This window comes from Typopeltis vanoorti, chromosome 9, assembly GCF_054136105.1.
Source record: "Typopeltis vanoorti isolate ZY-2024b chromosome 9, IOZ_Tvanoo_1.0, whole genome shotgun sequence".
Classification (NCBI taxonomy): Eukaryota; Metazoa; Arthropoda; class Arachnida; order Uropygi; family Thelyphonidae; genus Typopeltis; species Typopeltis vanoorti.
In genome coordinates, this window is record NC_143557.1 from 24,211,093 (window position 1) to 24,225,542 (window position 14,450).

At 36.4% G+C, this 14,450-nt stretch overlaps 1 protein-coding gene across 1 annotated transcript in view; it reads left to right on the plus strand.

The window, feature by feature from the left end:
- The window catches only part of LOC150102928 (DNA excision repair protein ERCC-6-like), a 282,232-nt gene that overhangs the window by 91,462 nt on the left and 176,320 nt on the right, over nucleotides 1-14,450 (plus strand). Inside the window, exon 6 of the mRNA XM_090397999.1 lies at nucleotides 10,198-10,338. Within this exon, the coding sequence (XP_090254125.1) occupies nucleotides 10,198-10,338 (141 nt within the window). The remainder of the gene's footprint in view (nucleotides 1-10,197; nucleotides 10,339-14,450) is intronic.

Genomic DNA, 14,450 nt, shown 5'->3' on the forward strand with positions numbered 1-14,450 from the left:
AAAAAAGAAAAAAATTCAGGACTAATGAAAACAAAATCTTTCAACATAGCAAATCAGAATCATTTATTCCAATATATACTCACAGAAGTATAAACCAATATGCGAAGCCAATTGGAATGGGAATCCAACAGGACAGGAATGAATCTGTTTATGGAGGAGTCGCCATCCTTTTGGGAAACCATATTCCCTTTCTGCAAATCCAGTTTAACACAAACTTAGCAGTTGCTATTCAACCGAATGTATATACAAAAGTAAAGCGAATTGCAACTTCAATATGACATCATCAAGGTTATCTTGAGAAATATCTGCAGCAGGAGGAAGGTAGATACAGCATACTGTAGTTGACATTCCCTTTACTTTTAATGGGAATTCCAACACTATGTTGGCTAGTGCCCAAACAAACATCAGAGAAAAACTTGTTGAGCATATGCTTGACAGCAACAATGTCTCTCAAATACAGGAAGCAACACCTTCTTCAATATGCCTACCAAAACATTCACTTCCATTGATTTAACTATCCATTTTTACCTTCCCTTTTCCCACTGTTTAAGTGAAAAACTGATGACAACCTATTTGGAAGCAATCACTTTCTTAGATATTTGGATATTATATTAGAAAATTTTTTCTTGGCAGAATTTGATTATGCGGTGGTCAGCTCATCTCCTATCAGTGATGCAGTGAATAGTGTAACATTATTATAGGAGCTGCCAGTAGTGGAATGACAATTGCACAGCAACGAAACAAGCCCAGAAGATAGTTTGGGCTATTTTTTGCTGATATCCCACAAAAACTAGCCTAATTGCTTGCCTTTAAACATGCTTGAGCCCAAGCAAGATGCCAGAGCAAGAAGGATTCCTGGATCCAATATATGTCTTCTATATCAAGATTCACACTGCATAGTCCTGTGGAAGTTAAGAAGTTTTAGATTTTGAGGGAAGCCTGATTAAGAACTGACTCTGAACATTTATTGTTTGTAGGAAATTGTTGTAAAAACAAAATGTTCAGTCTGGTAGTGAAGCAAACCAATAATAGAATGAGAGAGAGAGAATGAGTGAATTTATCCTATAAAGATAAAGGAGATTTTCAATCTATTGTTTTAATTTAGAAGGCCTTGGATCCAAATAGTTTTATAGTTATTAATTTAATTTTATATACAGTGTACATAGCTTTTAGTTTCATTAAATAAATATATTTTTTATTTGGTCTTAAGTCAACCATTTATTGGACTCTAAAAATATAGAGTTAAAAGTTATTGCACCAATTGGATTGAACTCCTGTAAATTTATATAACACTCATTATTAAAAAACATCTCTTTACAGAGATATTAACATGATTGGTGCAGCTGACAGGATTTTTATCATAACTGGAACAGTTGATGTGAATATCAACATAACTGGAACAGCTGATGCAAATATTAACATAATTTTACAGCTGAGCTGTATGCAATAGAGCTTTCACTAAAATACATCAGATTGAATTATTATTATTGTTACGTGACACCTCTAAGGAGTCCAAAGACTCATCAAGGGAGGTCACCTACTCTTCAACTCTCCATCTCTACCACTCAATCCACCAACTACAACAAACTGCAATTACCATCATCATCCACACCAACTCCACTACCACCCACCACCACCACCACTAGTATTTTCACAGACAATCACAAACATCCATGTCCATGCATGGATTCGAACCTGCAGCCTTTTGATTGGAGATCAGATATGCTAACCACTTGGCCAACCGGGCCGGCTACCGAATTGCTGCCAAAGATGCATTCAGACTCACAAAGTTTTCTTCAGGCAATAAAAAGTGTAGAGCTACAAAAACTTTTTTATTATGGAAGCTTAGGGTACATCTAAGTGTATATCTAAGTGTACACTTAGATGTACACCTCTGTTTGATTCCAAGCCATGTTGGAATCAGAGGAAATGAGACTGCAAATACTATAGCTAGAGCTAATTTTTCAAACATCCACCATCTACCTGTACATTTCTTGCAGATTCTTCATATATCTCTCGATCACTCACCATCATTTCCTCCTCTGCATTCTTTCTACACTCAAGCTTCTCATGATGTGAGATTTATGAGAGTGAAATACTGATGAATTGCTCATTGAATACCTATATCCTTTGCATTGGTTACCAGTCTACTATTTTCATCCATGAACATAATCTTCTAGTAACATTCTTTCTTCTATTTGCCACATATCAACAGAACTAGAGGATTTTACTTGGCCTTATTGGCCATCTACTGCTTATATTGCATTCTGGATGTCCTTACCAACTGAGTCACCTTCCCTTTTTACTCTTCATAGATCTTATTCAACTAATTATTATCACTTTAGTGAATTATTATTCACTTTATGCTGCCTTCATAATGCCCTTCTTCAGCTACTGTGGTCTTATAGCTCCTTGGTCATGTTGGCTAATTCTAAGCAGCTTAATCCTTCTTTTGGTTATATGCTTACCCTCTATTCATCCATGTTACACCTGCTTACCTTAACATCCTGACCTTTGGAGTACATTGAGATATTGCTTCTGTTAAATAGCTCTTGATCAGTGCCTAAGCATTGTTGAACTCCTTCTCCACCTAACTGCTTATTCCATCATATAGCTAGCTCCAAGCTGTTTTTATGAAGCATTTTATAACCACTGACCTTGTACTTCTACATACATCTTGCTTCACAAAAGTTTTTATTTGGCTTGCGACAAACCAGGTGAACAACTAATGGTCACTCACCATATGGAGGAAGATTTGACACCCTATTTACAATCACATCTTTTGATGATATGATCAGTTTATACTGATCTATTGCATACTGTCTGAGATAGTTGTATGGTTATAATCTCTCACGAGTGTTATTATTATTGTTATTCTTAGATTTTGTATACCTGGATAGTAAGCATTGGGTCAATCACTCTTGTATAACTACTCTCAAATAGATCCTTGAATATGCCTTTGAAAATTTAATACGGGCTACTAATATGACTCCTTATTACTTTACTTAATCCTACCTTACACTTGACCCTTTTTTTTTCCTTTTTTTTTTAAACTCTGTCCCTAGTTCCCACTGCATACAAAGCGGGCCTTAAGGTTGCTATTATATCCGATTTGCAGTTTGCCAAACTCGTACTTCTCAACTAGACAAATTTTTTTGATTATCGACTGCGCCAGCCTAATTGAATTAATATAGTCTGAGAATTTTAGGAAGGGGAACATAGGCAAAATATACAGCTAATTTACATCCACTCATGCAGCATATCGTGGCGATTCTCTATCAATTTGCACACAAGATTGCAATTATTTCGAGACAGTGCATTGGCAAAAGATTAGGCAAAGTTTTTAATCAATAAAACAAATTTATTTCTAATTACACCCTCTGTCCAAAAAGAAACCGAACTTTTCGAAAATAGAAGAAACTAGTGGCACCACTTGTTGTATCTTTTTGTTGTCGAAAGCGGCAACCTTCATTAGTGTTCTCTCAGCTGTTTATGACATTTGTTTCATTATAAGCCAAGTTATAGTGCCAAGAGTGACAGTGTGTTTTGATGAACGGTCAGAAAATGAGTTTCAAACAGAGAGCTGCGATTGACTTTTGTGTTAAACTTGGTAAAAATTTTACCAAAATGCATCAGATGGTTCAGAAAGCTTATGGTGATGAATGCTTATCCTGTGCTCAAGTTTACTAGTGGTTTAAGTGATTTCAAATTGCTTGTGAGTCGCTTGAGGATGACAAAAAGCTGGGCCATCCAAAAACTGGACTGAGTGAAGTTAACATCCAAAAAGTGCGTGATTTGATTTCATCAAAGAAAACCCGAAAGCATCTGTGAGATTGATCGAAGATGAATTGGGGATTCCAAAATCAACTGTACACAATATTTTGATCGAGAGTTTGGGCTTTCATAAATTAAATTTTTGATTTGTTCCCCACAAGTTGCCCGATGACCAAAAAATTTATCAAACTGAACACTGCAAGGACCTCATTAGAACCGCTCGTAAGGATTCAAACTTCGTTGAAACAATTATTACTGGTGACGAAACATGGTGTTTTGAGTATGAGCCCGAAACAAAGCGCCAGAGTGCTGAGTGGAAACCACCAGAAGAGGGGCATCTGAAAAAAAGATGCTTGGAGAAGTCAAAAGTAAAGACAATGCTGATTTGTTTCTACGATTCCAAGGGCATTATCCACAAAGAATTTTTCCGCCTGGCCAAACGGTCAATGATGAGTTTTATCTTGAAGTTTTGAAGTGATTGATAGCGAGAATTCGTCACGTACAGCATGAATATCGTGATGCAGGTCATTTGTGCACGATAATGCACCATCTCATTGTTCGAACATCGTGAGACAGTTTTTGAGCATAAACCAAGTTTGTGTGTTGGATCACTCTCCGTATTCACCTGATTTAGCACCCTGTGACTTCTTTCTCTTCCCCCAACTTCATTTTCCAATGATAGGAAAGCGATATGACACCATTGAAAACGTTCAAGCGGCAGTAACCATGACCCTCAACAGTATCCCAAAAACCGATATAAATACTTGTTTAAAGAATTAATTGACCATACCAAATGCTGTGTCGAAGCTGAGGTAGAGTATATCGATTGAAATAAATGATTTGAATAATTATAATTGGCCTGTGTTTTATTTTCTATCAAAAGGTCGGTTTCTTTTTGGACAGAGGGTGTAGTAAGAGGTTACAAGTAATACATTCATGAGGAGGAACCTACTTCTCTTGACCAAACTGTACCGAATCAGCCTAAAATACAATTAATGGTTAAACACCTAGCTTTCATGTAACTTTAGGATGTTACTCAATAGATTTACAAGATAGGAGCAATTGTCCCCTTATTCTAATCTAATTTAGTTCCTTCCATTCTTTATTCATAATCGTAACACTTTACTCTTGTGTATCTACAGCTCTAAACTCAAATTCACACCAACTCCTTTCTGTAAGCACAAATATCACTCATGCTAACACTAAACTTATACATATAAGAAAATAAAATTAACAATGAGTGCCTACTCACAGTACCTTTTACATTCACAGTCCAGTCACATGAATGACATTTCAGTCCAGATTTCTTGCCTCTGTTCCTTTACTTCTGGGTACAATAGCTACATGGGTGCTCCATAGACAATTACGGTGCTCTAAGCTAGGGTGCGGATGATGTCCTTTCTTCAGACTACCTACGATGACCTCTGTCTCTACCCTTGCTGGTCGGTCACTTGGTCCTACCAGGGAGAAAACTCTCATCCGTGTGGAGGGTCTCATCCTGAAAACGGTCTGAAGATATCCCATTGACACAACTGCTATGATCTTCTATCACGTTCTCGGGTAATTGCCTTTTCTTCGTCCTTCCGTGCATCAAAGCAGGAACCCCACAGGTACAGCCTTCAGAGGATCCTCCGAGTAGGGTAAAGGACAAACAAAAACAAAACAAAAAAAAAAAAATGAGAGAGAGAGAGAGAGAGAGAGAGAGAGAGCTCTTTTGTCCTCTCAATCCCCTTAATTATCTTTTTAATCCTTTGTTTCAATGCTGAAGTTTCCGTGATTGCCCCTTTGTATGATGATGTCACTTTATCTCTCTCCTTTCCAACGTCTCTAGTGTGGGCGCTTAATTTTGTTTGCAAGACATTGCAAACTTTTACTTTTGCTGATTCACTTCTAATCTTGTTTAATCTCTCTCTTTAGTATTTCATACAACTTTCAACAGGAATTATTTTATGCACTTTACAAGAATATAAAGTATTATTTAATTATTATTCTAATTTCACATTTTTCATTATATATACATGTCTTTGAAACCCCTGTAAAACCAAGCCCGATAAGTTAAATTATGTGAGATTTTACAATGCCTAAAAAACTCAAGAAATTTATTCTCCTTATTTCCAGATGCAATCTCTTATTCTTGAGAGGCTGATCACTTGAATAAAACTAGCAATGTTGGACCTTATTTCATGTACTATACTTCTGATATATTGCTTGTAGACTATCCCTTGTAGACTATCTCTTACCCTTCTTTCATTCTCTCTCTTGCACAACCTCTTTCCAACAGCGTTGTAGTGGTGCAGATGAGCAAGAGTACCCAAGGACTAAAGGAGATTTTTCATCTTCTTCTTTCTTGTAGTAGTCTGCCTTCTTTCCCATTGCAAGAAAGAAGAACCCTGTCTTTAGAATGGCTCTGCAGCATAAGTGACTAACTGGCTGCAGTATTTTACCTATAACAACTATGAATCAAACAAGATGTTAGATTTGACCATTTGTTTTGATTCATAGTCACTGCATTTAGGGAAGTTGGAGCATTTCCCCAGAAACCACTTAAGGGAGATGAAATGTACTCATACAAAGAATGTTATTAAGACATCAACATGCAATATCATAACATTGTTTAAACCCAGAAAACTTCAATTGTTAAAAGAAGAATTAAAAAAAATCATGTCAAGAATATGGCTATTTTACCACCAATTGATGGCAGTGATCATGCTGTTCTTTCAATACAAGTATCTACTTGTATTGAAGCTCCGATTAAAACAGGCTACATGCTGAATTACAAAGCTGGAAATTATGATCGACTTAGAAGAATACTATCTTTGGTCCCATGGTATCAGTTACTGAATGGAAAAAATGTCAGCAATGCATGGGAATCTTTGAAAAAGTGCTTGAATGAGGCGGTATCTGAATGTATCCCTAGTGTTCGAAGAGTAAATAGGTTCGGTGCGAAATGGATGTGCAGGCTTATTAAGCTAGAAATCCACAAGAAGAAGATGATGTGGAAAGAGTATCGTGAGAATAAGAGTGAGAGGAGTTATGAAATATATAAAGCTCAGGCCAGAAAAGTAACGAATATTGTGAGAAAAGCTAAAATGGAGTATGAGCATAAATTGGCCATGCAAGCTAAAGGTATTCCAAAAGAATTTTATCATTATGCGCAAGCAAAAGAAAGAATGAATGTGGAAGAATAACTTTATTAAATGCAGATGGTACACAAGTGTCGGAAGCTAAGGAGATTGTTCAGTTAATGAGTGCTCACTTTACTAAGATATATCAACCAGGTGTATGTAGTATGGTGGACAGTGCTACTACTACGTTGGATGAAGAACTAGAGGTTCAAGAAAATGAGGTTGAAGAGCTTTTGCATAACTTGGATAAGAATTTGTCAATAGGGACAGATGGAATATCTGCCCGTTTGTTAAAGGAATATTCAGCTGAATTGGCTAGGCCTTTCACACATTTGTATAATTTGAGTCTCAGCTCAGGAATGATACCACAGGAATGGAAGGAATGTAATATAGTTCCATTGCACAAGGGTGGTACAAAAACTGATGTATCTAACTACCGACCTATTAGCATTTCTGGTGTGGTAGTGAAGATTTTAGAGAAGTTAGTAAGAACTCGCATACAGAAATGGGTAAGACAATCATTCTATACTCTGCAGGGAACAGCATGGGTTTACTAAAGGAAGGCCATGTTTTAGCAATTTGCTCATATTTTATAACAATGTTACGGCTGAGTTGGATAAAGGAAATGGATACACTATGATAATGTTGGATTTTTCTAAGGCATTTGATAGGATACCACACGAGAGGCTGTTTCATAAACTGGAGAATATGGGACTGGAACATAATCTATTGACTTGGATCAGGGGATGGTTAACAGACAGATATCAAAAAGTGGTATACAGTGGGTGTGAATCTGCAAGATTTAAGGTAACCAGTGGTGTACCTCAGGGTTCAGTCCTTGGGCCATTAATGTTCAATCTGTACATTAATCACTTTAAGCAGGGTCTGTCATCAGATTTGCAATTGTTTGCTGATGATGCAAAGATAGGCAGGGCAATTAGGGATGCTACTGATATTCAGCAATTACAAAATGATTTGAATAGACTGGAAATCTAGGCAAACAAAAATGGCTGTCAGTTTAATGTTAGTAAGTGTAAAGTTATGCACTTTGGGCATGATTAGAGATCCAGTGGCATATTATATTAGTGGGGTTATGCTACAAGAAACTGAAGAGGCAAGGGATCTTGGTGTATTGGTGGATAAGAATTTAAAGTTCAAAGGTCACATAGCAAAGTTGCAAATACAACTCAGAGGATAATTTCTATGCTGAAGCAAACCTTGACATGTAAGGATAAGGAAGTAATTTTGCCTCTTTATTAGGCTTTGATAAGACCACACTTGGATTACTATGTGCAGATTTGGTCTCCCAGGTTCCAAGGGGATAAAAAAGCTGTGGAAAGGGTGCAAAGAAGAGTTACAAAGGTTATATTCGGATTATGGGATTTAGATTATGAGGACAGATTGCGAGTATGTGGATTACAGACTCTGGTTAACAGGAGAAAGAGGGGTGATATGATAGAGGTCTATATATTTTTGAATGGGTGTTATAGCATTTCAAATGATGAAATTTTTTGTTATATGGAAGGCAGGGAGAGAACATGGGGGCATCCATGGAAGTTAAGGTTGTTCTCGGTCAAGAAATGGGTAAGAGCTAGGTTTTTCTCTCAGAGAGCAGTGAGTGAGTGGAATAATTTGCCCTTAGTGGTAATGAGTGCATCTAGTGTAAATGAATTTAAGGGAAGGTATGATAGCTGGGTTGGGGTAATTTAATGCCTCCCTCGATGAGTCCTTGACTCCCTGAAGATCTCAGATAATAATAATAATAATATGGCCTCATCTGGACTGTTTTGCATAGATCTGCATTAGTTTTTTGAAGATGTGGATGAGATGGAATGGATCCATCTTGGTCACTTACCTCTGGTAAGTGACCAAGATGATGGCAAGTCTTTGGGATACTACATACGAGGTGATTATATATCTCAATAAAGGTTGAAACTGGTCTGTGACCTGTATCTTAATTCATAGAATTATGCATTTCTAGAAGGAAGTTTGTTGTGCATTGTGGATGCCAACGTAATTGATGTAAAGTCATCAGCCTCGATTATGTAAATCAATACAAATAGTCTAGTCATGAAGATACTTCACACATGAATTTTGTTTGCTTGCACTTGTATAAAGGATTAAATGAGAATATAATTTCTTGGCAAGTATAATTTGCTTTCACACCAAGTGAAAAAAACTTTCAACATCTGTATAAGGAGAGATTGAAGGTTTATGAATCACAGAAGCTGGTCAATAGGCAGAGAAAGGATGTTGGGGGGGGTGATGTGTTAGAGACATAAGTTTTTCAGGGGATTTTACATGATTGATATAGAGGAAATTTTTGAATACATAACTTAGTTTTCCCCATAACTAGTATGGGGAAAACTAAGGATCATCCTTGGGAAATAAAGAAGAGCATAGTTAGCAAGAGTGAGGACTAGATTTTTTGTTTGGAAAATGGTAATTGAATGGAATGGGTTGTGAGAGTCAATTGTGAGTTTTTTGAAGATTGTGTGAAGAGATTGAAGATTTGTGGATTGCAGAAGCTAGTTGATAGGTAGAGAAAGAGGTAGAGTGCTGAAGAGATGTGATAGAGACATAATAACTTGCTCAGGGGATTTTAAATGATTGATATAGAGGAAATTTTTCAATACATGGCTAGTGTTATATATTTTATTAACATAAAATTATATTAATAAAATGTTTTATTAATATAATTTTTTATTCTATTTGCAAAGATAAATGAATTTAATAATTTTATAAAATTTTGAATGGTGGTATGTCATTTGAACAGAATGGGAGAAAATAATTATTGTGAGGTATGATGATGTTCACCTTTTCACCTCCCATAATAATTATGAAATCTCCCATAATAATTACCCTCCTTCCACTCATTAAAATTAAAATCAACATATTAAAATTATGTTGATTTTAATTCTCTCAACTGCTGTTTTGAAATCATTAAAAGTGAAATGTCATTTCATTATTTCTCCAATCTGGAGATGTAATGTAGCTTTCTTTGCTTAAATAATGAATGATTAATATTCAAAGTTAAGTTTTTCATTTTACTAAATGATAGAGAATTTTTTTTATTTGTGCTATTAGAGTCAACAAATGTTCAATTTCAATCTTAACAAAACATTCCCTTGTTAATTTTTGCAGCGCACCTCATTCATAATAATAATAATAATCTTTGGTTTTGGATGTTGAAATCATTATTCAATTGTTTATGTGTAGTAATTATATTTCTGACAAAATAATATTGCGCATTTTCGGAATAAAACTGAATATACTATTTTTAAATATTTACATGCAGTGAATACAAAAAAGAGTGTGTCAAGAAGAAATATGAGAAGATACTTGAAAGTGAAGATGGAATAATTGATTCCAGTGATGAAAGTTGTGAAGAATTTGATGGTTATACTATACCTAGTAAAATTTGGAATAAACTATATAGGTAAATTGCACTTAAATGGTATGACAGTTAAAAAGAATTAAAATGATGTATTATTTTCACATTTGTCTGTCTTCAAAGTGTCAGTTATATAAACAGCCATTCTTTTAAGCTATTTTGTGTTGTCTTTTAGGCACATGCACATAAATCATCTGCAAGAAGGTTTTTTGAAGCATTTTATTCATTTTGCTATTTCTGGTTGCTATTTGGCGAAACAACACACCCAAAAGATAATTATTCATATCAGCACAAAAGGATTCTTCTGAAGATATATTTAGAACTGTGTGTGTGTGTGTGTGTGTGTGTGTGTGTGTGTGTGTGTGTGTGTGTGTGTGTGTGTACTTGTTGGGTCTTCTTGCAAGACCTTTTGGCTCAGAACATGAACAGAGACATCCATATATCAGGAAACTGAGAAAGTAATGGTAGAGTCAGTGTCAGTTAAGAAATACAACGTATTGGTATGTATATATGTATACTAGGGGGCTCTGCCCCTGATGCCTACGGCGCCCAACCCCCCAAGTTCCGGACTGGTAGACCGGTTCTCCTTGAATTCTGAAGACTCGACACTCAGGGGCTACTCTGAGTGTTGAGTCTTCAAAAGGAGGGCTCTTTGTGCCTATGGCACCCAACCTCCCATGTTCCGGACTGGAACATGGGAGGTTGGATTCTCCTTGAATTCTGATGACTCGAATTTTGAAGACTCGACACTCAGGGTAGCCCCTGAGTTTCAAAAAGTTTCAAATAACTTGACAAAAATGTTACACAAAAACGTTACAAAAAACGTTACATAAAAACTACACAAAAACGTTACAGCCTACATCCATTTCAAGCCGACGTCACATCCGTTTCCAATTTTAGCTTATCATTTTATAGTATAGAGTAGATATATGTATATATGGTTTTGCCAGTAGTTATTCAGAGATTTTTAGAGATTTTATTCAAATAGTTTGTTTTGCAACTAAACAACCTACAAAATTTGATGGAAAAGTTAATGAAACATTTATTTAGAGGGTAATGACTTCACTTGGTATCTCTTCTGGGTCTAGCTCCCACTTATGAGACCTCAATAAAGATTGAAACCGGTCTGAGTAGTGGCCCTTCCCATAATGCATAGCATTATACATGTCTGTGATGATATGTGCTTTACATTATGGGATACTAAGGCAAGTGATGTGAAGTCATTAGCCTCTATATATGAGTTGCCCAGTCGTGAAGTTACTTCACTTGAAAACTTTGTTCGCTTACACTTGGATAAAGAATGAAACCAAGAATATAATCTAATCCAGAGTATTTTAGTAATAAGGTGTGACACCTTTTGACTACTTGTACATGGGAAATATATGACTTCTGCAATACTTCAACTTTGGTACCTCTTTTAACTCTGGCTCCCACCATTGAGATTTGATAATGTTTTCATCTTTGAGTTTGCTTGCTTCCTGTGGAGTAGAGAGGCCCTGCTCAGTGGTGTATTTTTGCCTGTCATTGAGTGGAGCCATTGCTGAGTTTCCTGTCCTGGAGTCATTCAAGTAGGAATGATGAGTTTAGTACTGATTCTTTAAGGTCACTCATTGAGATTTAGAGTGATCTTTTAGCTCATTCAGAATTTTCGGAGAGGTATCCCTGCACTTTAACATATCTTAATAAAGGTCGAAACTGGTTTGGGTATTGGTCCTTCCCATAATGCATAGTGTTATATGTGTCTATAAGGATATGTGCTTTGCATTATGGGATGCTAAGGCAAGTGAAGTCATTATCTTTTTACGTGTTGGGCCAGTCCTGAAAATAGTTCAGGTGCAGACTGTTTGCTTACACTTGTATAAAGGATTAAACGAAGTATATAATTTCTTGGTATATTTAATTTATTCTTCCTTAGAAGACACTGATATAAGTGTAGATGATTCACGGAACTTTATTGAGGTCTCATCAGTGGGAGCCAGACCCAGAGGCGATACTAAGGTTGAAGTAATGCAGTTGTCATATTTTCATATATGAGTAGCCAAAAGGTGTTACACCTTATTATTAAATTCTTTGCATTAGAGAAAGTTGTTGGAAGTTTTCCACTTGGTTATACTATAATTTAAAGATACAAAGAAATTATATACTTTTTTCTTATTATATATACTTAATTATATATTATATACTTAATATATATTTAATCCTTTATACAAGTGTAAGCAAACAAGTTTGCACCTGAACAATGTGAAGTCATTAGCTTCTTTATACGAGTTGCCCCAGTCCTAAAAATAGTTCAGCTGCAAACTTGTTTGCTTACACTTGTATAAAGGATTAAACCAAGTAATAATAATTTCTTGGAATCTTTAATTCTAAGGAAGAAGTTTGGAATGACATTCCCAGCAAAAAACTGATAACATTACTGAAGTTGAAATAGCAGTTAAAAAAAAAAAGATATTTAACATAAATTTATTACATTAAAAAATTTTCCCCAAATGTTTCTAAACCTGTTATGTGTGTATTCATACCAATGTTGATTTTTTTATGTTTTTTTTTCAATTTATAACACATCTTTGTCCGATGTCTCAAACATACTTGTAGCTGTAAGTAGTTGTTATGTGTGTCCCTGTTGTTTATGTATTACTTACTGAAGCCATGATTCCTCTGTATACTATATCTATCGGAGTCATTTGAATATAATGAACGTGCTAATGATATCTACGATGTAAGAAATGCAGTCTGGTGGTTGATTTCGGCGAGATTCTTCCTCTAGATTCAGTAGCATGAATTGTAGATATCACTTTCCTTAATGATAGCTAAATGTTTATGCATCTGATTTCTGTTACTTTTAAATCTTATTATTTGTTCTTTTCTTGACAGTATTTTATAACAGACACCATAGTGTGAGGAACAAACTACCATAGTACACACCTTAATAAGATGTAGGACCTCCTTTCATTGTATGATGACTGCAACAATCTTGCAGGTCATACCTTCCACAAGCGTGTGATAACTATCAATGAGAATTTTGGACTATTCTTCCTGTAAGCATGTAATGAGGTCCTGGACTGTTCTGGGGCAGACATCCCTTGGTCCCACCCAATACTCCAGTTCATCCCACAGATGTTTAGTAGGGTTGAGATCAGTGCTGTGTGGAGGCCAGTCAAGTGTGGTGGTATTCTTGTCCAAAAACCACACAATTACAGCAGCAACCTTATGACACCATAGAAACACCACAAAATTGATTTCATAGAAATGCTACAAAGTAGGAACATTCTGGACAATTGCATTGTTCCAGAATGTTCAGATACCTCTTGGAGTTCAAAATTCATGGCACCACAAACAGAGGCTCAAGACCAAACTAGGAAAAACAGGACCATACTATCACACTGACACCTCCAAATTTCATAGTTGGGGTTATGCACTCTGGTAAGAGATGTTCACCGATCATCCTCCACAGTCATCCATCTACTCGGTAAAGGATGTAGCATGATTCATCGATCCATAACACAGCTTTCCAGGTCTCCACATCTCACTGTACACGCTCTTTTCACCATTGAAGACAATGCTGTATGTTGGTTTGAGTAATGTGGGGCTTGCATATAGTCCAACCGTGGAAACCTATGGTATGCAGTGGTGAACTCAGGATTTGATCTTGGAGGGGGCCGAGCACTCAAGATTTAATCTGGGGGGGGGAATCGAGTTGAATATACAGTTTGAGAATACACACTATGCATTGTATAAGAGCTATGACTGAGCATCTGCAGCGATTGCCAATACACGATACCTGTGATTTCCTGTGGCCCGACTCGGGCAAACAAAGTAGCTCCTGAGCACTACTTCGTTTGCCTTGTGTTCACAGCGCCCAGGATTCTCGAGGCGCTATAAGGTATTCCCACCTTATGTGACCGCTAATTCATAAGGAGCATATAACGAACATAGAAATAGAAGACACGACCCAACGGGGTGCTTAAGGGTCAAAGCTGTATAACCAAGAGGAGACCTCCACATAGCCTTTAAAGGAATGTGGAGAACCGACCAGGGCTTCTGACCTAATGTCCAATCCTCACTTTCTCGTGGTGCACCCTGTTGGGTATCTACTTTGATACTGAACGAACGAGGATGGGCTGGCAATTTGGGATTTAGCCGACCAAATTGTATTC